The 23,481-nt window shown below is 49.2% G+C and overlaps 2 protein-coding genes across 4 annotated transcripts; both read left to right on the top strand.

The window, feature by feature from the left end:
* Positions 1-752: 752 nt before the first annotated feature.
* Positions 753-5,607, top strand: LOC148100761 (histidine N-acetyltransferase-like). Its single transcript, XM_087848607.1, has 4 exons — positions 753-1,186; positions 2,144-2,263; positions 2,361-2,585; positions 3,265-5,607. Exons 1-4 carry the CDS (start codon positions 1,121-1,123, stop codon positions 3,817-3,819), a joined length of 966 nt encoding a protein of 321 aa, XP_087704733.1. The 5' UTR covers positions 753-1,120; the 3' UTR covers positions 3,820-5,607.
* Positions 5,608-7,301: 1,694 nt separating this feature from the next.
* Positions 7,302-21,453, top strand: LOC148100760 (histidine N-acetyltransferase-like). Of its 3 annotated transcripts, XM_087848603.1 has the most exons (7): positions 7,302-7,419; positions 8,360-8,595; positions 9,504-9,634; positions 13,410-13,595; positions 18,784-18,903; positions 18,997-19,221; positions 19,913-21,453. In XM_087848603.1, the coding sequence occupies exons 2-7, from the start codon at positions 8,394-8,396 to the stop codon at positions 20,465-20,467; spliced, it is 1,419 nt and encodes a 472-aa protein (XP_087704729.1). In that variant the 5' UTR covers positions 7,302-7,419; positions 8,360-8,393; the 3' UTR covers positions 20,468-21,453. The 3 variants fall into 3 exon arrangements, with proteins under 3 accessions (XP_087704729.1, XP_087704730.1, XP_087704731.1); XM_087848604.1 differs by lacking the exons at positions 7,302-7,419; positions 8,360-8,595 and adding an exon at positions 8,602-8,701; XM_087848605.1 differs by lacking the exons at positions 7,302-7,419; positions 8,360-8,595; positions 9,504-9,634; positions 13,410-13,595 and adding an exon at positions 14,211-15,012.
* The last annotated feature ends 2,028 nt before the right edge of the window (positions 21,454-23,481 follow it).

The following is a 23,481-nucleotide window of genomic DNA, read 5'->3' as shown; positions in this document are numbered from 1 at the left end:
TCAGAAACCCAAGATCACCTACAAAAGAAAAAATGAAAAGGACAATAGTTATAAAAATATATAAAATAAGTTGGAATTGCAAAACAAAGCTTGACAACAGATCAAATCAGCACTAAAGCGAATTAGCCAGTTTGACCAGTGAGTTCAAATCTGCAGCAGGTTGTTGAAGGTTAAGAGTTGATAAAATGGTCTGACGTGATTTACAGCGTCATGGAATATCCAATGACCGTGCGTCCGGTGCAGGAGCCCACCCTGGACAAAGATGGAGGGATCGCTTCCATCGGCAGCATGCAGATGTTCCACGTGTCCCTGGACCTGCTCTCCTGCCTCTGAGCTCTGGAGGTTTGAGGCTCTGCTGAAGGTGCGCTGATGACGGCTCCTCTGACGGTTCCCGTGTTATCAGCGGTCATATGACTCTGTGTCATCGTCAGCCGTGAGGACTTGGGGGGGGGGGGGGGGGGGGGGGGGGTGCTGAGAGGAGAACCGAATGATTTGGACCTAAGAGGCCTGACCCCACACTTCGCCCACACGCCCATCCTGACGGCCACGAGAAGCATTTTCTCAAAGTTAATCTCACAGCAGCTCAATTCACTCTGACCACTACCTGTTGAACCTGAGCAGCAGGTCAGAGGTCAGAGGTTGCTCAGCAGAGGTCTGTACTTACGAGCACACTGTTCTCTGCGAGTTGGTCAGCACCTGTGCCGACATGTTTGCTTCTCCAACATGAGGCTCCTCCCCTTTGTGTTTTTCTATTCATTTTATTAGTATTTACACGTCTAAACCAGCAAACCCAACCAGGACCCTGCTCCCAAACACCTGCCCCGTCACCGTGACTGCAGCGCTGGCACTTCACCACCAGGTGTGACTGTTTGGTCTCTGAAGGTTTCCTCTTACAGGTACCTCTTTAAATCTCCCACCTCCACCATCTGATTGGATGCTGATGGATCCTCTGCTGGTGACATCCTCGGCAGAGGGCGTGGCTTCAGAAGCTGCATTCACAAGCCCTGAGCGTTGGCTCAGCAGACAGCTTTCTGACCTCTGGTCTCTCCAGAAGCTTCACAGAGGAACCGTCGAGCTCTCTGCAGGTGCAAAGTGCTTCAGGGGCTGAAACAGGACCAGGATGTCTGCAGGAGGGGAAGCAGCTGATGTGGTGTACTGCCTGGCGCAGGAGCAGGACTTCCAGCAGGTCCCAACATTTTTCCATTAATAGTCACATGACTCTCTAAAGATCACAGGTCAGAGTGCGCGATGTGAACTCAGGCTGAAGCCGCTGATAGGACGACTGACCGCGGCTGCTCGAGCGGTTCTCTTCGCCTTTATGGCGTTTGCTCCATAAAACATATGAGGTGAAGGAGTGCACGCCGCTGCAGCACGCCGCTGCAGCACGCCGCTGCAGCACGCCGCTGCAGCACGCCACTGCAGATGGAAGCCTACTAAAACATCTGCAGAGCATCTGCAGCCAGCTGTGTTCATCATGTCAGACTTTCACAGTCGGCACTGCCCGTCGCTCCTCTGAGCTTTCACAGCTGCACCGATGAGGTCGTTAAACTCGCTGCTGTGTGTAGTTTAGCAGGTAGACCAACGCTAACTCCAGCTGCTTCAGCCGAACAGCTTTAAAAAACTTTGAACATCCCATAATTTACTGCTGTGACTAACTAAAAAAACCTCATCGCCTCATTTCCCGTTTGCTTCGTCGCTTTGTCAGGCCGCTTTATTTCTCACAGGGACAAATGACACAAGAAACAGTAAAGAAACGTGGTTATGAATCTGAGCCGTTAAATAAGATCACAGCGATAAACTCTGAGCCTCAGACGGACGACGTGTTCAGAGCTGATTTAAAGGTCTAAAGTTGTCTCCGTGGGGACAGACAGAGGCGCGGACACCTTTAGTTTCAGGCGAGGGAGGTTGCTGGGAGCAGCGATGACCTCTGACCTGTGGTTAACCTGGGAGATGTTGTGGAGGTGATTGATGAAGAGCTTTAACAGCCAAACTTAGAATCAGTGCTGAGCGTCACCCGTGTGGCATCGTTTGCTCTGCGCCAATCAGAAGTTGTCTGTATTCTGACGTCTGTTTGAGGCGGAGTCAGGAACGCCCAGGTGTCCTCAGGGCGTCGTTCCTAACAGAGCGCTGTGTTGTCCCGCAGGTGCTGAACATCTGCACGCCTGAGGACTACAACGGGCTCGATTACATGGCCGCCTTCTTTCACCGCTGGCTGCAGGAGCCTGGACGCGTCGTCTTCATCGCCCGGATCGACGGCAGAGTGGTGAGGCGTGAAGGCGGGCCCCGAGGAAGCAGACCGCAGTTTTCGTTTCACGGCTCTGTTTTTTCTACACTGAGCTGCATTCTCCATCTCCCTGCAGGTGGCGCTGGAGTCGGCGCTCCTGGTGGACGGCGGTCAGACGGCAATACTTCAGGGGCGCAGGGTGGTGTCCGATCTGAGGGGCAGCGGCATCGCCAGCGCCATCCAGACGCATGTGACCAACTACGTCCGCCGCTACTACCCAGAGGTCTCTGCTGTGAGGCTGAGCCGAGGAGACAATCCTTCAGCGCAGACGCTCGCCAAGTACAGGCTCATCGCAAAGGAGGTGTGTCACAGTCCACTGTGACCAAAGTTGGTGATGACGATAATTCTTCATCACAGCGACGTCGCGCAGCCGATGCGTCTGTTCGAGCGGCGCCGTTCCCTTTATTCTGACCGTGCTGTGCAGAAATGCCGCGTCCTCCTGAAGCACGCAGACTTTCAGTTCGTCGTGGTTGAAAAGCGAATGTGTCGATATTCACAGGAAATAAATCAAAGGTTTATTAAAAATAAATAACGACTCAAATTAATTTATAATTGCTCTCCTGCGTGTTAGGACTGCAGGACCAGCACGGCGCCATCACACGGACGTTTGGTCAAAGGTCACCACTGGCTTCTAGTTATTGCAAGCTGGCCTTTGTTGCCGTGGTTACCGTGATGCTGCAGACACGTCCTAAGGCTGAGCGTGCTCTGAGCACCTACAGTTGAAGAGTCCGCCTGGTTTTTCCGGCCTGGACTGTAAACGATCCACGTGTCCACTGAATGAAACGACAGATGTTCTTAGTTTGGCCTCAGACTCGTGACGCGGTGAAGAGCACACATGCCACGTATTTGGCTGATGGACTGGATCACAGCATGAATCCGGTGGCGTGTTGTGACCAAGCCTGAACTTGGACTGCGATGAGTCGAACCAGAACGGTACGTAAACCGCAGACTCACCCTGTCCTCTCTGTCGCCCCCTGCAGGCCATCTTGTCTCTGTGCTGTGAGGCGGTCGACCTGGGCGCCTTCATCGCCGAGCTTCGATCCAAACATCCGCTCCACGCCGACTCCTCCTGTGGTCCGGTCACGCTGAGCCGGCGGCAGGCTGAGACGCTGGTCCTGTCCGACCACGTGGTGTCCAACCTGCTGCCCGGCAGAACCGTCATCAACGACTGGGAGCCCTTGAAGCCGGTGGAGGCCAACCTAGAGGTGCTGCGGCGCAGAGGCCTAACGTGGATCGTAGACCGTGAGTTCGAGCCCGCCGCCCTCAGTCTGAGCACGCCACCGTATGCCATACCCTACCGCCACAATGCCATGCGCCTCAACATCAACATCTTTGGCCGCAGTCTGGCATCGGTGTGCGCCGTGTTTCTGGCACAACTGGAAGCTTTCCTGCCGAGTCTTAAAGGTTACCTGGTCTGCCACACCTACGTGGATCCTGCGCTGTGGGCGGGCTTTCGTCAGTTCTGTCAGAACGGCGCAAACGTGTCATTTTTTAAGGACTACTGGGAGGAAGTCATACTGGAGACAGACCTCTGACTGGCCTCGGCGTGACCGCTCGAATGCTGGCGGATATTTTGATCTCTGCCAGGATTCCTTCAAACACTTCCGAACCTTTTGTCCGGGATTCCCAGGATCCCGTGAGGTTCCACATGCAGGTTTAATTAAATGTTATAAATTTGTTTAAAAGCACAAGTGTGAGTTTTAACAATTCAATAGTAAATCATCATCGTCACTCAGAGGTAACCACAGCTGAGAGAACCTCGGTTCTAGGTCAGCTGCTAGCGGTTGTTGTGGAGTTTCAGCACGTTTCAGATATTTTCCATTTTTCCAAACGTTCATAAGTAGGGATGGGTATCGAAAACCGGTTCTTGTTGAGAACGGTTCCCACTGTTTCAGTTCCTTGGAATCGTTTGCCATTTTTGCAAACGATTCCCTTATCGATTCCAGTCGCCCCGAATGACGTCACCACGTTGCGGAGCGTCATTTACCTGGCAGGAAACACGGCGGCTCAAACGCTCAAAAGTTTGGTTCTACTTTACGAGAACGGATGACAACAGGGCAACTTGCAATACTTGCAAAGTAGATATTTTATTTAAGGGAGGAAACACTACGAATATGCAAAAGCATTTGCTCACAAACACGCGACGACCTTAAATGAATGTCGTGTTTTTAATTCCGGACTCGTGAATCTCAACCCAGCAGCAGCGGTAACGTTTGCACGTCCTCTCCCGTTAATGCGGCAGGTAAATAATCAACTAACAGTGCAGATTATGTTAGCGCGATCTGCCTTATTACAAACCTGCCATTACTGTGCGTTTAGGTGACCATGATGAGAGAGTCTGGCTCAGATGCTGGCAGTTCTCGCTGCAGTCTACCGTAGCGTCTCCTTTCAGGCAGGATAGACGAACGTCACCGAGCAGTGACTCAGTTTGTGGTCAAAGGCTTGCAGCCGTTTGCCACAGCAGATGATTTTTAGTAAGTGAATGTGTTTAATTGTAGGCAGGGACATTACTGGATATTCTTGTGTAATTGCTACAGAATAATTTATGTTAAACTTTGTTATTGCTACAGAAGAATATTTATTTTATTATTTTACATTTACAGTTTTTTCCTGGGGACCCTGTGACCCCCCATTGAAGAGCCGTAGGTTGGATCTGTTAAGATCTCACTGTTGGGTTTGTAAGGCCATGTTACTCCTACATTTCTATCTTGTTCAAAGAGAAGATATAAAACAAAGTTCTGAGCTAATCGACCTTAGTGTTCTCCTTTTTAAAAAGAATCGATAAAGAATTGAATCGTTAAACAGAATCGAAAATGGAATCGTGAAAATCTTATCAATACCCATCCCTATTCATAAGTCACGTGTGACAATCGGGAATCTGTGTTCTTGGAGGATTGAATTGGCTTTGTGAGGACTTTTTTCACCCTTGAACGGTTAACAGCGGTGCCTCAAATGGCTCCTCGCACTGACGCGTACCTCGAGAAGAGTTTTCTCTGCTAAGCTTCGTGTTTAAATCTAAGACTCTGTCTGATGGACATAAAGTGATTTTTACTGTCTGCGTGTGACAGACGCAGCAGTGTCGACAGGCTTGTCTTTGTGTGGAAGATAAGGTTTACTGTTTATGATCTCATGTGATGCACCTTTACCTGATACACACCTTTATGTTCACCTGCTGACCCACGCGTGAAACGTTCTTAAAGTTCTGACTGTGTCGATGTGTAATCACCAGGTTGTTGCTGCTTGAATATAAATAAAATCAGATATTTGAATCTTGATCTGGCTGCTGTGGTCGTTCTGAGTGCCTCGCCCTGTAAATCCACCGAATCAGACGGGAAACCCATCAGCTGACCTCGCCTCCAGGGTCAAAGGTCAGTTTCTGGAATCGTCCAAACACGGCTCAGACTGGACGGAAACTACAAACCTTCAGATTCCCTGAATCACACTGTTCTTTCCCACATTATAAAAACCTTTCAGACGCTGTTTGGATTTCTGCAGCGCTGTCGGAGAGCTTTAAAGGTTGTGAACTTTGAGTGTTTTTGAATGTTTCCTGGTGTCCACTGTGGAGTTTACTCGGTGTTGTGAAGGTTCCTGTTCGGGTTCAGACCGAGTAGAAAAGCATCATGTTGTAATCAGCCACACCTGCCACTCATTAGAGATCACAGAGGAGTCGACACCTGCTGGACAGAAGAGGCAATGCAGGTTGAAGGAGCTCTGTCCATCTTTGTTTACAGTCTGTGGTTTAGTACTTTGGCTCTTCCTGTATTTCTGCATCTAAGTGAAGTTGATAGTTGGACGTCTGGAGTTTTTATCCTTTTGTGTATAATTTAACTTTTTCACTGTGATTGGTCCTAAATTTGAGGTCATCTGCTTTGTTTTTTATGGTTTTTCATGTAAATGAAGTAGACTTTTAGTCATTTTGAATTTTTGTGGTGTGGTTTCCATGGTATCTGTGTCTCAGTACTGATTTTGGATCATGAGGCGTTGCTTCCAAACTCCAGGACGACTTTTGTTTGTGCTCAGTGTGACCTTTGAGCCCGAAGTTTCTCTGCTCTGACCACAAACAGCTTATAACGTTTTACTGCTGCCAGAGTACTGACTGCAGCATCGTGTGCTTTATGTACCAGTGAAGCTTCCACAGCGTCACGCACACAGTCACTAACAGACTTCCAGGCAGTGGCGTTTGACCTCTGACCTTCTGTGATTAATGAGTGATGGGAAAGTGACACTAACATGGACTCTTGGGATTCCTGTTAAGCTACAAAGTCAACAGCTGGAAGGATCCGCCTCCCGCTCCAGCTGAGTGAAGTCAGAAAATGATAGGGGAATGCGGCCTTCAAAATAAAAGCCTCACGTTTAGTTTTTGAGAAAAGAATCAGTAAATGCTTTTGTGTAGGCTGAGAATGAAAAATAAAGATGAACATGAGCTTCTGACAGTTTTCACTGCAGCAAAATAAAAACACAGCAACTTTTTTAAACAATAATTTATTAATTGAATAAATTAAAGCGCATCAGGAAAATAAAGCTGAAGACGAACGCTCACCTCAGAGGAGAGGCAGGCTGTGCTCTCCCACCAATCAGCAGTCAAACGTTTGGATCAATAGGATCAGGTGTGACAGAGCACCTGTGCTGCGAACCCACAGATCCATAAATATTACCGATCAATGATTAAAAACGTCAGACGTGGCTCGTAAAAGGCTGAGATGAACTCAATTACCCTTTTCTGATTTACTTACCCGGATGACAGAGCACACACCACGACACAGTGACTGTTATTGATGACTGTTATTGATCATCGAGGGTAAACATAAAGAAAATCTGTGATTCTTCAACATAAATGAAAACTTTAGCTTTATGACGTCACATACATGAGGGACAGGAAGCGTTTGATGGTCCGGGGTCTCCTCCTGCTGGACCCAGGACCGAACCGGAAACCAAACACTGACGGGCTTTTATTTTGTAAAGAGGAAATGCGGTGTTTTATTGCGGAGCGCTTCACAGCAGCTCCCTCGCGAGGCGGGATCAGCTGATGGGAACTGAGTCACCACTTCCCGGAGAGCAACACCGAGACAAGCTCGCGCCGCCGATCAGCTCTGACACCGAGAGCCTCACCTGAGCGCGAGCCCGCAGCTGAACAGGTAAGGGTGTCTGTGCGCGGGACCGTGATCTGCTCCGGAGTAAATATATTCCGTTACCTCGGGATCATCAGCGGGAAACACACGATGGTTACCACGGTTACGCTTCCATGACTCACTGACTGCGCGTGCGCACTAACTAAAACCCCTTTAACGTCTGATTAGTTGCGCGAGGAAGAGTCGGTGCACATCTGTATGACGTAGCAGATGTTACAGCTGTGGTAAATCTGCGCAGGTGCTGAGTGTTCGGTTATTCGACTCGCCAGCAGTCGGATACAAACTGATCTGACCTCTGACCCCCGTGCCTCAGCCTGTAAACATGTTTGTTTCTGCCTGACTCGCTGCTGCCCCTGCGGCACAGCAGAGGAACTGCAGGGGGGCCGCCCACTCCGGTTTCAGACACGTCCTCAAATAACGTGGAAATCCCCCCAATCAGATCAGACCCGCCCCTCCTCTGAGTCACCCACACCTGCTGCCACAGTTAATCCGCCTTCTTCACCGCACTTCCTGTCAGCGCGCCGCTGCCTCTGTTTGCTGCTCTTATCTGCTCCTATCGATTCCTGGAGTCACATGACTCATGGCGCTCTGCACATCGCAAACATCTCTGTTTGCTGCATGAGCTAAACATCACACAGGAAGTTCATCACGCCGCCTATGCCCTAACCCACAGGAGGGCGGCGAAACTGTGACCTCACCGAGCGACCTGCAGGCGAGGGTTAAACTTTAACAGCACGTCCTCATGCTGCCTGATTGTGTGTGTGGCTCAGAGGAGCCTGTGAACAACGTGTACGTCAGGTGTCATCGTCAGCTGCTAGGAGTACGTAACGCGTCTTTGCAGACTCACAGGTGTGATGCAGGCGCAGCGCCGCAGGTCGCCCGTACCTGCAGGAAATCATCATTCAAAGGAAACGTGTCTCACTGTGTTGTTCTTCCTGTCTGACAGACTCTCGTCCTCAGAGCGAGTCCAGAGAGCTGACATGGCTGTCGCAGGCGGAGCATCCTCCTCTGTCCTCGTGTCTTCGGCAAAGGAAACGGCGGCGCTGAAGGTGAACCCAGCTGACGTCCCCGCCCTGGAGATCAAACTAGGAGCGCTGGCGGTCCTGCTGTCAGTCACGCTGCTGTTCGGATTTGCCCCACTCTGCATCGTCCGAGGGGCGGGGCGCTTCAGCGTGCAGCCAGGTAGACTGGGGAACATGTACCGACAGGGCGTGCTGTGATTGGCAGGGTTTCCATCATTTTAGTCGTCGTTTGGATGAGCAGATAAACGTTTCCAACATCGGTTTCTGTGAGTTCAGAACATCAGAAAGAAAATATTTGGACTGGGTATCTGAAATCAGCTGTGCTCATACTGGCTTTGCATGGACAATTCTTCTTTTGAGCACATGGTGTCCTGCAGGTCAGAAACACGCTCCTCCCACTTTCAGCCAACGGTTTTCCAATTGGTCATGCCTCCTAAAGGCAGGTGGGCGGGGCTTCACATGCTCTGGTAGTAAAATACATGAGAGGAAGTGGGGAGACGCAGGATAACGGGTTTAGATCCCGCTGAGCCCGACGCCACGCTCGGAGCTCCAGGATTAGTCGGCAGTATTTTGATCTCACAGCTCAACTTCCTGTTTTCTCCTAACCAGCTGATTAGATGTGACCTTGTGTGACCTCTGTGCAGTCACTCGATCAGCTGCAGCAGGAGAACATGGATCCATGAGCGCTGCTCTGCAGGGCTGCTACACGACGCCATTCAGGAGTCTGACTCTGCAGCAGTGTGATTGATCCGTGTGATTGATCCGTGTGATTGACCTGTGTGATTGATCCCTGTGATTGACCTGTGTGATTGACCCCTGTGACTGATCCGTGTGATTGATCCGTGTGATTGATCCCTGTGATTGACCCGTGTGATTGATCCGTGTGATTGACCCGTGTGATTGATCCCTGTGATTGATCCGTGTGATTGATCCCTGTGATTGACCCGTGTGATTGATCCCTGTGATTGATCCGTGTGATTGATCCGTGTGATTGATCCCTGTGATTGACCCGTGTGATTGATCCCTGTGATTGATCCGTGTGATTGATCCGTGCTCTCCGTGTTGCAGATTTACGGCACCTGCTGCTGAGCTTGATCAGCTGTTTTGCTGGAGGCGTGTTCTTCGCCACCTGCCTGCTGGACCTGCTGCCCGACTACCTGCAGAGCATCAACGAGGCCTTCAGCAGCGCCGGGATTAAGGTAGGAGAGCGCACACGCTCACCTGAGCACACGTTAAAGAGGCCTGCAGAGAAACCGCAGGTAAAGCCTCGCCGTCACGCTCAGAGACGCTTTAACGTCTGAGCTGACTGAGGCGCCGATCCTGCTCTCAGACACTGACGTAACTCTGATTTAATAAAAAACAGCTTAAAGTCAAAGTTTTAAAATCCTGTTCAGCGCCATCGTGTGTCAGCACGAATGTGACGTCATGTGGTTGGTTACGGCTAACGGGCTCGCATTAGGTTATGTTAGCTAACTCGTGACAGGAAACACTTCAGTGCTGCAACAATGAGCTGATGTTAGACGAGGCCTGACTGTGGCAGGAAGTGACTGTTCGACTCGCTGCACTCGAACAAATTCGTCTGTCGGTCATAATGTTGGTGTTTGTAAAGCACAACCTCCGACAGCTGTTCAGGCCGGCTGCACCGCGCCTGAGTCAGCGGCCACGCAGATGTTGGCGAGTGTCTTTGTTTTCCTACTACACGCGTGTCGCACCACAAACATCCATCAGCACGTCTGCAGGAAAACCCTCTGGGAAAAAGGAATACTGCAATAAATAAATAATAATAAATATTTAATATTCATCCATCCATCCATCCATCCATCTTCATCCGCTTTATCCGGGGCCGGGTCGCGGGGGCAGCAGCCTAAGCAAAGAGGCCCAGACCTCCCTCTCCCCAGCCACCTCCTCCAGCTCATCCGGGGGAACACCAAGGCGTTCCCAGGCCAGCCGAGAGATATAATCTCTCCAGCGTGTCCTGGGTCTGCCCCGGGGCCTCCTCCCGGTGGGACATGCCTGGAACACCTCACCCAGGAGGCGCCCAGGGGGCATCCTTACCAGATGCCCAAACCACCTCAGCTGGCTCCTTTCGATGTGGAGCAGCAGCGGCTCTACTCTGAGCCCCTCCCGGATGGCCGAACCTCTCACCCTATCTCTAAGGGAGATGCCAGCCACCCTTCGGAGGAAGCTCATTTCCGCCGCTTGTATCCGCGATCTCGTCCTTTCGGTCACTACCCACAGCTCGTGGCCATAGGTGAGGGTAGGGACGTAGATCGACCGGTAAATTGAGAGCTTCGCTTTTACACTCAGCTCCCTCTTCACCACGACGGACCGGTGCAGCGTCTGCATTACTGCAGCTGCAGCCCCAATCCGTCTGTCGATCTCCGGCTCCCTTCTCCCATCACTCGCGAACAAGACCCCGAGATACTTGAACTCCTCCACTTGGGGCAGGACCTCATCCCCGACCCGGAGTGGGCACTCCACCCTTTTCCGGCTGAGAACCATGGCCTCAGATTTGGAGGTGCTGATCCTCATTCCCGCTGCTTCACACTCGGCTGCGAACCGCTCCAGTGTGAGCTGGAGGCCCTCACCCGATGAAGCCAACAGAACCACATCATCCGCAAAGATCAGAGATGAGATCCTGAGGCCACCAAAGCGAAAGCCCTCCGCCACTTGGCTGCGCCTAGAAATCCTGTCCATAAAAATTATGAACAGAACCGGTGACAAAGGGCAGCCCTGGCGGAGCCCATCACCCACCGGGAACGAGTCCGACTTATTGCCGGCAATGCGAACCAAGCTCTTGCAGCGGTTGTATAGGGATCGAATGGCCCGTAGCAATGGGCCAGACACCCCATACTCCCGCAACACCTCCCACAGGACACCCCGAGGGACACGGTCGAATGCCTTCTCCAAGTCCACAAAACACATGTAGACTGGTTGGGCAAACTCCCATGCACCCTCAAGTATCCTCGAGAGGATGAAGAGCTGGTCCAGTGTTCCGCGACCAGGACGAAAACCGCATTGTTCCTCCTGCATCAGAGGTTCGACTAGCGGACGAACTCTCCTTTCCAGCACCCTGGCATAGACTTTCCCGGGGAGGCTGAGGAGTGTGATCCCCCTGTAGTTGGAACACACCCTCCGGTCCCCCTTCTTAAAGATGGGGACCACCACCCCGGTCTGCCAATCCACGGGTACTGCCCCTGATCTCCACGCAACATTGCAGAGGCGTGTCAGCCAGGACAGCCCTACAACGTCCAGAGCCTTCAGGAACTCGGGGCGGACCTCATCAACACCAGGGGCTCTGCCACCAAGGAGTTGTTTAACTGCCTCAGTGACCTCGCCCCCAGAAATTGGCGGGTCATTCCCCTCATCCCCAGACTCTGCTTCCTCCTTGGAAGACGCGTCAGTGGGATTAAGGAGGTCCTCGAAGTATTCCTTCCACCGCCTGACAATTTTCTCAGTCGACGTCAGCAGCGCTCCGCCAGCACTATACACAGTGCAGGTAGAGCACCGCTTTCCCCTCCTGAGACGCCTGACGGTTTGCCAGAACCTCTTCGAGGCAGTCCGAAAGTCTTTTTCCATGGCCTCTCCGAACTCCTCCCACACCCGAGTTTTTGCTTCAGCCACTGCCCGAGCCGCATTCCGCTTGGCCTGTCGATACCTGTCGGCTGCCTCCGGAGTCCCACAGGCTAACCAAGCCCGATAGGACTCCTTCTTCAGCCTGGTGGCTCCCTTCACCTCTGGTGTCCACCATTTGGTTCGGGGATTACCACCACGGCAGGCACCAACCACCTTGCGGCCGCAGCTCAATGCAGCAGCTTCGGCAATGGAGGCGCTGAACATGGTCCATTCGGACTCGATGTCCCCCGCCTCCCTCGGAATGCTGTTGAAGCTCTGCCGGAGGTGTGCGTTGAAGATCTCGTGGACTGGGGCCTCTGCTAGTCGTTCCCAGCACACCCTCACTACGCGTTTAGGTGCACCAGGTCTGTCCAGCGTCCTCCCCCGCCACCTGATCCAACTCACCACCAGGTGGTGATCAGTTGACAGCTCAGCCCCTCTCTTTACCCGAGTGTCCAGAACATATGGTCGCAGGTCTGGTGATACGATTACAAAATCGATCATCGACCTACGGCCTAGAGCGTCCTGGTGCCACGTGCACTTATGGACACTCTTATGTGGAGGAGTACACGGAGGATACCAGCCTAATTTCCAAAGACAACTTTATTCAGGAACAATATTATTAATTATATAATTAACGATTAATATTATTTCTCACAATTGTTGAATGAAGTTTATTTATAGATTTGGTCATGTCGGGCCTCCGTAGAGCTGGAAATTCAGTTTGTCAGCATTGACATGCTTTTATTTTGAAGCAGCAGCTGGTTTATTTCCTGTCCTCAGAGTTCGCCACGGCGCTCACAGGAAACTGAGCGAGAGGGAAGTGAAAACGTTCAAACTCAGAGAGGAAGAGAAACTCTGCTGTCTTAATTATTCAACATTAACATTTGTTTATGAATGTTTGACCTTCAGTTAAAGTCAGATGTTTGTAATTTTGAGGAAAAACATAACAAATTTGAGTTTTTTAAGTTTTTTTGACGATGTTGGTTTTTTTGTTTTTAGAATCTTCACATTTTCGGGACATATTTGTAGTTTTTATGTATTTATTTAAACTTGGAGGATTTAAAAAAACTACAAATTTGGACATTTTAATGAATTCTTATGGTTTAATGTCATAAATAAATATTTGGAGATTTAAATGTAATCTGGTTGCAGCTGCAGCTCCGATCATGTACGTGTTATTGATCGTGTCCATGGCGATGAGAACGTTCTGGAGTTTCTACTTTTAACGTTTTATTAAATATTGACGTTTTTTGATGATTTATTCAGATTTGTGAACATTCAGGTCTCAGTTTTGGATCCTGGAGATGAATCCAGACGCAGGTATCTCAAGCTGACTCTCCTCCTCTTCCTCCTCAGCTGCAGTTCCCCCTGCCCGAGTTCATCGTGGCTATGGGCTTCTTCCTGGTCCTGGTCCTGGAGCAGATCATCCTGGCCTTCAAGGACCAGACGTCGCCGTCCCCGGAGGAACGGCGCTCTCTGCTGGTGGACTCCAGCATTCAATCCAACGATCACTGCCGCCGAGGCTCGAGGCTCAGAATGAAGGTAAACTCACCTCCAAAACAAAGGGTCCAAGCTCCTACTGTCTACCCAGGAGAGGGTCGAACTGAGCATGTGCAGACTCCCACTGGTCACACCTGCAGTGACACTTATGACTTCTCATAACAACACACTCCTGTACTTTTACTGTAACACAGTACTGTAACAGAGTACTGTAACAGAGTACTGTAACTGAGTACTTTTCTCACTCTTCCTCTTTGTGTGCCATTCAAAAACTTTCCAGGACTCTCCAGGCACGGTCCCGGTCGGACCGGAGGAGCAGCAGAGGATACTCACAGCTGACACACGGAGCTCTGCTGGTGTCGTTTCCGGTACAAACGCTCCGGATCTTCATCAGCGGTGCTCTTCCTCCTCCTCTCTCTCTCTCTCTCTCTCTCTCTCTCTCACACACACACACACACACACACACACACACACACACACACACACACACACACGGACCTTCGTGTCGCTTCACGGAGGAACACAGCGTCCAGCTGGCAGCTCACAGCCTCCTCTGCGCATGCCCGACTTCTTCTTCTCTTCCTATAACAGGCAGACTAAACAGCGCCCTCTGCTGTCTGAGGGCCACCAACAGGAATGTTAATAATATTATTATTAATGTCATTATCATAGTAATAATAATAGTAATAATAATAATAATAATAATAATAATAATACATTTTATTTGAGGGCGCCTTTCAGAAACCCAAGATCACCTACAAAAGAAAAAATGAAAAGGACAATAGTTATAAAAACATATAAAATAAGTTGGAATTGCAAAACAAAGCGTGACAACAGATCAAATCAGCACTAAAGCGAATTAGCCAGTTTGAACAGTGAGTTCAAATCTGCAGCAGGTTGTTGAAGGTTAAGAGTTGATAAAATGGTCTGACGTGATTTACAGCGTCATGGAATATCCAATGACCGTGCGTCCGGTGCAGGAGCCCACCCTGGACAAAGATGGAGGGATCGCTTGTGTTTTTCTATTCATTTTATTAGTATTTACACGTCTAAACCAGCAAACCCAACCAGGACCCTGCTCCCAAACACCTGCCCCGTCACCGTGACTGCAGCGCTGGCACTTCACCACCAGGTGTGACTGTTTGGTCTCTGAAGGTTTCCTCTCACAGGCAACTCTTTAAATCTCCCACCTCCACCATCTGATTGGATGCTGATGGATCCTCTGCTGGTGACATCCTCGGCAGAGGGCGTGGCTTCAGAAGCTGCATTCACAAGCCCTGAGCGTTGGCTCAGCAGACAGCTTTCTGACCTCTGGTCTCTCCAGAAGCTTCACAGAGGAACCGTCGAGCTCTCTGCAGGCGCAAAGTGCTTCAGGGGCTGAAACAGGACCAGGATGTCTGCAGGAGGGGAAGCAGCTGATGTGGTGTACTGCCTGGCGCAGGAGCAGGACTTCCAGCAGGTCCCAACATTTTTCCATTAATGTGCAATCCGCTGCAGCACGCCGCCTGTGTTCATCATGTCAGACTTTCACAGTCTGACGGGCACTGCCGCCCGTCGCTCCTCTGAGCTTTCACCGCTGCACCGATGAGGTCGTTAAACTCGCTGCTGTGTGTAGTTTAGTGCCGGTGTTCCAGATCTACTGGCGTTTAGATCAACTGGCGTTGGTCGAACAGATGTGTGGCAGTCTTGCGTTTCAGGAGCTGCTACCGATAAACCAGCAAAAAACGCCAAATGTGTCACCTGTGACACTGTGAGGTTATCTCAAACACACTCCGTCAGTCTTGATGCCGTTGAACAACAAAATGTTTGCAAATGTTTCGAGTTTACCTGGTGATATCCTCACGCGCGATGCGATCGTGAAAACAGCAAACAAGTAACACCACGCAGATGTTGTTCACAGGACAGCAAGAGTAAACGATCGGGAGACTCTAGTCGTCGTTATCGTTTTATTTCTCCGGTTTCAGCGTTTTTGTTGCACAACTACAGCGAGCAGTTTACTTTGTGTACTAACATGGAGTCGAGTCAACCAGCGCCACCTCTGGCCAAGTGCCACTACAGCCAGATCAGCCTGTGACACACATCTGCAGCACGTTTGAATTTGTTTCATGCACATTTGTACCTTTCAATTGTCTCTGTCTGTGCGTCATGCAAATAAACCTTTGAAAAGAATGAAATGATATCATGTATGTACTATCAGGCTACATTTCTTCAAAATGCCAAATTATATACACAAAGTCATAAGAATCACCACCCCTGTTCATCATGATATCAATACTTTTGCCCATAAGAAAAATGTCGTGAACAGATATAGACACACTAATATTTCACCAGTGTTGTCACATCACATGTCGTTAGCATGGGTAAGATAACGAAATCAATACCTCAGATGGAAGCACCTTGACTGGGTTACTTCAACATCACTGGGTGACATGTCACTTTGATGCACCGACAGTGGAATTATAGTTCAGGTGACCTGCATGCCTTTGCACTTTAAAGACACTAGAGCACCTAAAGGATGCATGGAAACAGCAAGTGATACACAGATAAGACTGTTGCACAGAAATATGCAGTATCTGCACACTGTAACATGTTTAGTTGCTTTACTCAAGAGCCTGACTTCAGATGAATGGCTCTGACAATCTAATTTTTCTTGCAGATTGAATGCACCTTCTGTGGGAAGTGGTACCACACAGTGTGTGTTGACTTCCCCTCTGCAGAAGGCGACTACAAATGTAGTGGGTGTTGAATGAACAGAGATAATTGACCCGTGTTGTCTTTGCTTACTGATTGTTTGTAGTGTTGACAATCCACATTGCTGGCATTGCATCTTTCAACATATCTGTGGGTAGATTTGGATGCACCAGGTGTGAGTGCAGCCAATCAGCCTTTACTCAATGTGATCATAGCAGCTGGTGCAGATGTGTCACAAGTTAATCTTGTAGTAGGCTGTGGTACTTGGCCACAGGTGGCAGCAGTGGACTGACCTGCATTGGACTGTTTATTACTGATCACTGTGTAACTTCTGTATATTCAGCGTAACTGCCATCCCCTTACGGATCGTTATTAGATTGACCACACTTATTCAATTCAATTCAATTCAATTTTATTTATATAGCGCCAAATCACAACAAATGTCGCCTCAAGGCGCTTCATAGATACAGAGAAAAGCCCAACAATCATATGACCCCCTATGAGCAGCACTTTGGCGACAGTGGGAAGGAAAAACTCCCTTTTAACAGGAAGAAACCTCCGGCAGAACCAGGCTCAGGGAGGGGCGGGGCCATCTGCTGTGATTGGTTGGGGTGAGAGAAGGAAGACAGGATAAAGACATGCTGTGGAAGAGAGACAGAGATTAATAACAGATACGATTCAATGCAGAGAGGTCTGTTAATACATAGTGAGTGAGAAAGGTGACTGGAAAGGAAAAACTCAATGCATCATGGGAATCCCCCGGCAGCCTACATCTATTGCAGCATAACTAAGGGAGGATTCAGGGTCACCTGGTCCAGCCCTAACTATATGCTTTAGCAAAAAGGAAAGTTTGAAGCCTAATCTTAAAAGTAGAGATAGTGTCTGTCTCCTGAATCCAAACTGGAAGCTGGTTCCACAGAAGAGGGGCCTGAAAACTGAAGGCTCTGCCTCCCATTCTACTTTTAAATACTCTAGGAACAACAAGTAGGCCTGCAGAGCGGGAGCGAAGTGCTCTAATAGGGTGATATGGTACTACAAGGTCATTAAGATAAGATGGGGCCTGATTATTTAAGACCTTGTATGTGAGGAGCAGGATTTTGAATTCAATTCTGGATTTAACAGGAAGCCAAAACAGGAGAAATATGCTCTCTCTTTCTAGTCCCTGTCAGGACTCTTGCTGCAGCATTTTGGATTAACTGAAGGCTTATGCAGACTATATCACAACCAACTCTGGAATGTTCGTTTGCAGAGGGAAGACACAGGCAGACTATGCTAACGACATGTGATGTTACAACACTGGTGAAATATTAGTGTGTCATATATTTGTTCACGACATTTTTCTTATGGGCAAAAGTATTGATATCAGGGTGGTGATTCTTATGACTATGTGTATGTCATTTGGCATTTTGTACAAATGTAGGCTGATAATACATGATATCATTTCATTCATTTCAAAGGTTTATTTGCATGACGCACAGACAGAGACAATTGAAAGGTACAAATGTGCATGAAACAAATTCAAACGTGCTGCAGATGTGTGTCACAGGCTGATCTGGCTGTAGTGGCACTTGGCCAGAGGTGGCGCTGGTTGACTCGACTCCATGTTAGTACACAAAGTAAACTGCTCGCTGTAGTTGTGCAACAAAAACGCTGAAACCGGAGAAATAAAACGATAACGACGACTAGAGTCTCCCGATCGTTTACTCTTGCTGTCCTGTGAACAACATCTGCGTGGTGTTACTTGTTTGCTGTTTTCACGATCGCATCGCGCATGAGGATATCACCAGGTAAACTCGAAACATTTGCAAACATTTTGTTGTTCAACAGCATCAAGACTGACGGAGTGTGTTTGGGATAACCTCACAAGTGTCACAGGTGACACATTTGGCGTTTTTTTGCTGGTTTATCGGTAGCAGCTCCTGAAACGCAAGACTGCCACACATCTGTTCGACCAACGCCAGTTGATCTAAACGCCAGTAGATCTGGAACACCGGCAGGTAGACCAACGCTAACTCCAGCTGCTCCAGCCGAACAGCTTTAAAAAACTTTGAACATCCCATAATTTACTGCTGTGACTAACTAAAAAAACCTCATCGCCTCATTTCCCGTTTGCTTCGTCACTTTGTCAGGCCGCTTTATTTCTCACAGGGACAAATGACACAAGAAACAGTAAAGAAACGTGGTTATGAATCTGAGCCGTTAAATAAGATCACAGCGATAAACTCTGAGCCTCAGACGGACGACGTGTTCAGAGCTGATTTAAAGGTCTAAAGTTGTCTCCGTGGGGACAGACAGAGGCGCGGACACCTTTAGTTTCAGGCGAGGGAGGTTGCTGGGAGCAGCGATGACCTCTGACCTGTGGTTAACCTGGGCTTTAACAGCCAAACTTAAAATCAGTGCTGAGCGTCACCCGTGTGGCGTCGTTTGCTCTGCGCCAATCAGAAGTTGTCTGTATTCTGAAGTCTGTTTGAGGCGGAGTCAGGAACGCCCAGGTGTCCTCAGAGCGTCGTTCCTAACAGAGCGCTGTGTTGTCCCGCAGGTCCTAAACATCTGCACGCCTGAGGACCACAACGGGCTCGATTACATGGCCGCCTTCTTTCACCGCTGGCTGCAGGAGCCTGGACGCATCGTCTTCATCGCCCGGATCGGCGGCAGAGTGGTGAGGCGTGAAGGCGGGCCCTGAGGAAGCAGACCGCAGTTTTCGTTTCACGGCTTTTTTCTACACTGAGCTGCATTCTCCATCTCCCTGCAGGTGGCGCTGGAGTCGGCGCTCCTGGTGGACGGCGGTCAGACGGCAATACTTCAGGGGCGCAGGGTGGTGTCCGATCTGAGGGGCAGCGGCATCGCCAGCGCCATCCAGACGCATGTGACCAACTACGTCCGCCGCTACTACCCAGAAGTCTCTGCTGTGAGGCTGAGCCGAGGAGACAATCCTTCAGCGCAGACGCTCGCCAAGTACAGGCTCATCGCAAAGGAGGTGTGTCACAGTCCACTGGTTTGTGACCACAGTTGGTGATGATGATAATTCTTCATCACAGCGACGTCGCGCAGCCGATGTTCGAGCGGCGCCGTTCCCTTTATTCTGACCGTGCTGTGCAGAAATGCCGCATCCTCCTGAAGCACGCAGACTTTCAGTTCGTCGTGGTTGAAAAGCTAATGTGTCGATATTCACAGGAAATAAATCAAAGGTTTATTAAAAATAAATAACGACTCAAATTAATTTATAATTGCTCTCCTGCGTGTTAGGACTGCAGGACCAGCAGGGCGCCATCACACGGACGTTTGGTCAGAGATCACCGCTGGCTTCTAGTTATTGCAAGCTGGCCTTTGTTGCCGTGGTTACCGTGATGCTGCAGACACGTCCTAAGGCTGAGCGTGCTCTGAGCACCTACAGTTGAAGAGTCCGCCTGGTTTTTCCGGCCTGGACTGTAAACGATCCACGTGTCCATCTGTCGTGTCCACTGAATGAAACGACAGATGTTCTTAGTTTGGCCTCAGACTCGTGACGCGGTGAAGAGCACACATGCCACGTGATTGGCTGATGGACTGGATCACAGCATGAATCCGGTGGCGTGTTGTGACCAAGCCTGAACTTGGACTGCGACGAGTCGAACCAGAACGGTACGTAAACCGCAGACTCACCCTGTCCTCTCTGTCGCCCCCTGCAGGCCATCTTGTCTCTGTGCTGTGAGGCGGTCGACCTGGGCGCCTTCATCGCCGAGCTTCGATCCAAACATCCGCTCCACGCCGACTCCTCCTGTGGTCCGGTCACGCTGAGCCGGCGGCAGGCTGAGACGCTGGTCCTGTCCGACCACGTGGTGTCCAACCTGCTGCCCGGCAGAACCGTCATCAACGACTGGGAGCCCTTGAAGCCGGTGGAGGCCAACCTAGAGGTGCTGCGGCGCAGAGGCCTAACGTGGATCGTAGACCGGGAGTTCGAGCCCGCCGCCCTCAGTCTGAGCACGCCACCGTATGCCGTACCCTACCGCCACAATGCCATGTGCCTCAACATCAACATCTTTGGCCGCAGTCTGGCATCGGTGTGCGCCGTGTTTCTGGCACAACTGGAAGCTTTCCTGCCGAGTCTTAAAGGTTACCTGGTCTGCCACACCTACGTGGATCCTGCGCTGTGGGCGGGCTTTCGTCAGTTCTGTCAGAACGGCGCAAACGTGTCATTTTTTAAGGACTACTGGGAGGAAGTCATACTGGAGACAGACCTCTGACTGGCCTCGGCGTGACCGCTCGAATGCTGGCGGATATTTTGATCTCTGCCAGGATTCCTTCAAACACTTCCGAACCTTTTGTCCGGGATTCCCAGGATCCCGTAAGGTTCCACATGCAGGTTTAATTAAATGTTATAAATTTGTTTAAAAGCACAAGTGTGAGTTTTAACAATTCAATAGTAAATCATCATCGTCACTCAGAGGTAACCGCTAGCAGCTGAGAGAACCTCGGTTCTAGGTCAGCTGCTAGCGGTTGTTGTGGAGTTTCAGCAGGTTTCAGATATTTTCCATTTTTCCAAACGTTCATAAGTAGGGATGGGTATCGAAAACCGGTTCTTGTTGAGAACGGTTCCCACTGTTTCAGTTCCTTGGAATCGTTTGCCATTTTTACAAACGATTCCCTTATCGATTCCAGTCGCCCCGAATGACGTCACCACGTTGCGGAGCGTCATTTACCTGGCAGGAAACACGGCGGCTCAAACGCTCAAAAGTTTGGTTCTACTTTACGAGAACGGATGACAACAGGGCAACTTGCAATACTTGCAAAGTAGATATTTTATTTAAGGGAGGAAACACTACGAATATGCAAAAGCATTTGCTCACAAACACACGATGACCTTAAATGAATGTCGTGTTTTTAATTCCGGACTCGTGAATCTCAACCCAGCAGCAGCGGTAACGTTTGCACGTCCTCTCCCGTTAATGCAGGTAAATAATCAACAACAGTACATATTATGTTAGCGCGATCTGCCTTATTACAAACCTGCCATTACTGTGCGTTTAGGTGACCATGATGAGAGAGAGTCTGGCTCAGATGCTGGCAGTTCTCGCTGCAGTCTACCGTAGCGTCTCCTTTCAGGCAGGATAGACGAACGTCACCGAGCAGTGACTCAGTTTGTGGTCAAAGGCTTGCAGCCGTTTGCCACAGCAGATGATTTTCAGTAAGTGAATGTGTTTAATTGTAGGCAGGGACATTACTGGATATTCTTGTGTAATTGCTACAGAATAATTGATGTTATACTTTGTTATTGCTACAGAAGAATATTTATTTTATTATTTTACATTTACAGTTTTTTCCTGGGGACCCTGTGACACCCCATTGAAGAGCCGTCGGCTGGATCTGTTAAGATCTCACTGTTGGGTTTGTAAGGCCATGTTACTCCTACATTTCTATCTTGTTCAAAGAGAAGATATAAAACAAAGTTCTGAGCTAATCGACCTTAGTGTTCTCCTTTTTTAAAAAGAATCGATAAAGAATCGAATCGTTAAACAGAATCGAAAATGGAATCGTGAAAATCTTATCAATACCCATCCCTATTCATAAGTCACGTGTGACAATCGGGGATCTGTGTTCTTGGAGGATTGGCTTTGTGAGGACTTTTTTCACCCTTGAACGGTTAACAGCGGTGCCTCAAATGGCTCCTCGCACTGACGCGTACCTACGAGAAGAGTTTTCTCTGCTAAGCTTCGTGTTTAAATCTAAGACACTGTCTGATGGACATAAAGTGATTTTTACTGTCTGCGTGTGACAGACGCAGCAGTGTCGACAGGCTTGTCTTTGTGTGGAAGATAAGGTTTACTGTTTATGATCTCATGTGATGCACCTTTACCTGATACACACCTTTATGTTCACCTGCTGACCCACGCGTGAAACGTTCTTAAAACTCTGACTGTGTCGATGTGTAATCACCAGGTTGTTGCTGCTTGAATATAAATAAAATCAGATATTTGAATCTTGATCTGGCTCCTGTGGTCGTTCTGAGTGCCTCGCCCTGTAAATCCACCGAATCAGACGGGAAACCCATCAGCTGACCTCGCCTCCAGGGTCAAAGGTCAGTTTCTGGAATCGTCCAAACACGGCTCAGACTGGACGGAAACTACAAACCTTCAGATTCCCTGAATCACACTGTTCTTTCCCACATTATAAAAACCTTTCAGACGCTGTTTGGATTTCTGCAGCGCTGTCGGAGAGCTTTAAAGGTTGTGAACTTTGAGTGTTTCTGAATGTTTCCTGGTGTCCACTGTGGAGTTTACTCGGTGTTGTGAAGGTTCCTGTTCGGGTTCAGACCGAGTAGAAAAGCATCATGTTGTAATCAGCCACACCTGCCACTCATTAGAGAGCACAGAGGAGTCGCCCCCTGCTGGACAGAAGAGGCAATGCAGGTTGAAGGAGCTCTGTCCATCTTTGTTTACAGTCTGTGGTTTAGTACTTTGGCTCTTCCTGTGTTTCTGCATCTAAGTGAAGTTGATAGTTGGACGTCTGGAGTTTTTATCCTTTTGTGTATAATTTAACTTTTTCACTGTGATTGGTCCTAAATTTGAGGTCATCTGCTTTGTTTTTTATGGTTTTTCATGTAAATGAAGTAGACTTTTAGTCATTTTGAATTTTTGTGGTGTGGTTTCCATGGTATCTGTGTCTCAGTACTGATTTTGGATCATGAGGCGTTGCTTCCAAAGGCCAGGACGACTTTTGTTTGTGCTCAGTGTGACCTTTGAGCCCGAAGTTCTCACAGCTGCTCTGACCACAAACAGCTTATAACGTTTTACTGCTGCCAGAGTGCTGACTGCAGCATCGTGTGCTTTATGTACCAGTGAAGCTTCCACAGCGTCACGCACACAGTCACTAACAGACTTCCAGGCAGTGGCGTTTGACCTCTGACCTTCTGTGATTAATGAGTGATGGAAAGTGACACTAACATGGACTCTTGGGATTCCTGTTAAGCTACAAAGTCAACAGCTGGAAGGATCCGCCTCCCGCTCCAGCTGAGTGAAGTCAGAAAATGACAGGGGAATGCGGCCTTCAAAATAAAAGCCTCACGTTTAGTTTTTGAGAAAAGAATCAGTAAATGCTTTTGTGTAGGCTGAGAATGAAAAATAAAGATGAACGTGAGCTTCTGACAGGTTTCACTGCAGCAAAATAAAAACACAGCAACTTTTTTTAAACAATAATTTATTAATTGAATAAATTACAGCGCATCAGGAAAATAAAGCTGAAGACGAACGCTCACCTCAGA

The sequence above is a fragment of the Neolamprologus brichardi genome, chromosome 11 (assembly GCF_056152115.1).
Source record: "Neolamprologus brichardi isolate AB-2024 chromosome 11, ASM5615211v1, whole genome shotgun sequence".
Lineage (NCBI taxonomy): Eukaryota > Metazoa > Chordata > Actinopteri > Cichliformes > Cichlidae > Neolamprologus > Neolamprologus brichardi.
The sequence above is the reverse complement of the archived record's forward strand: the minus strand, read 5'-3'. Positions and strand labels throughout refer to the sequence as shown.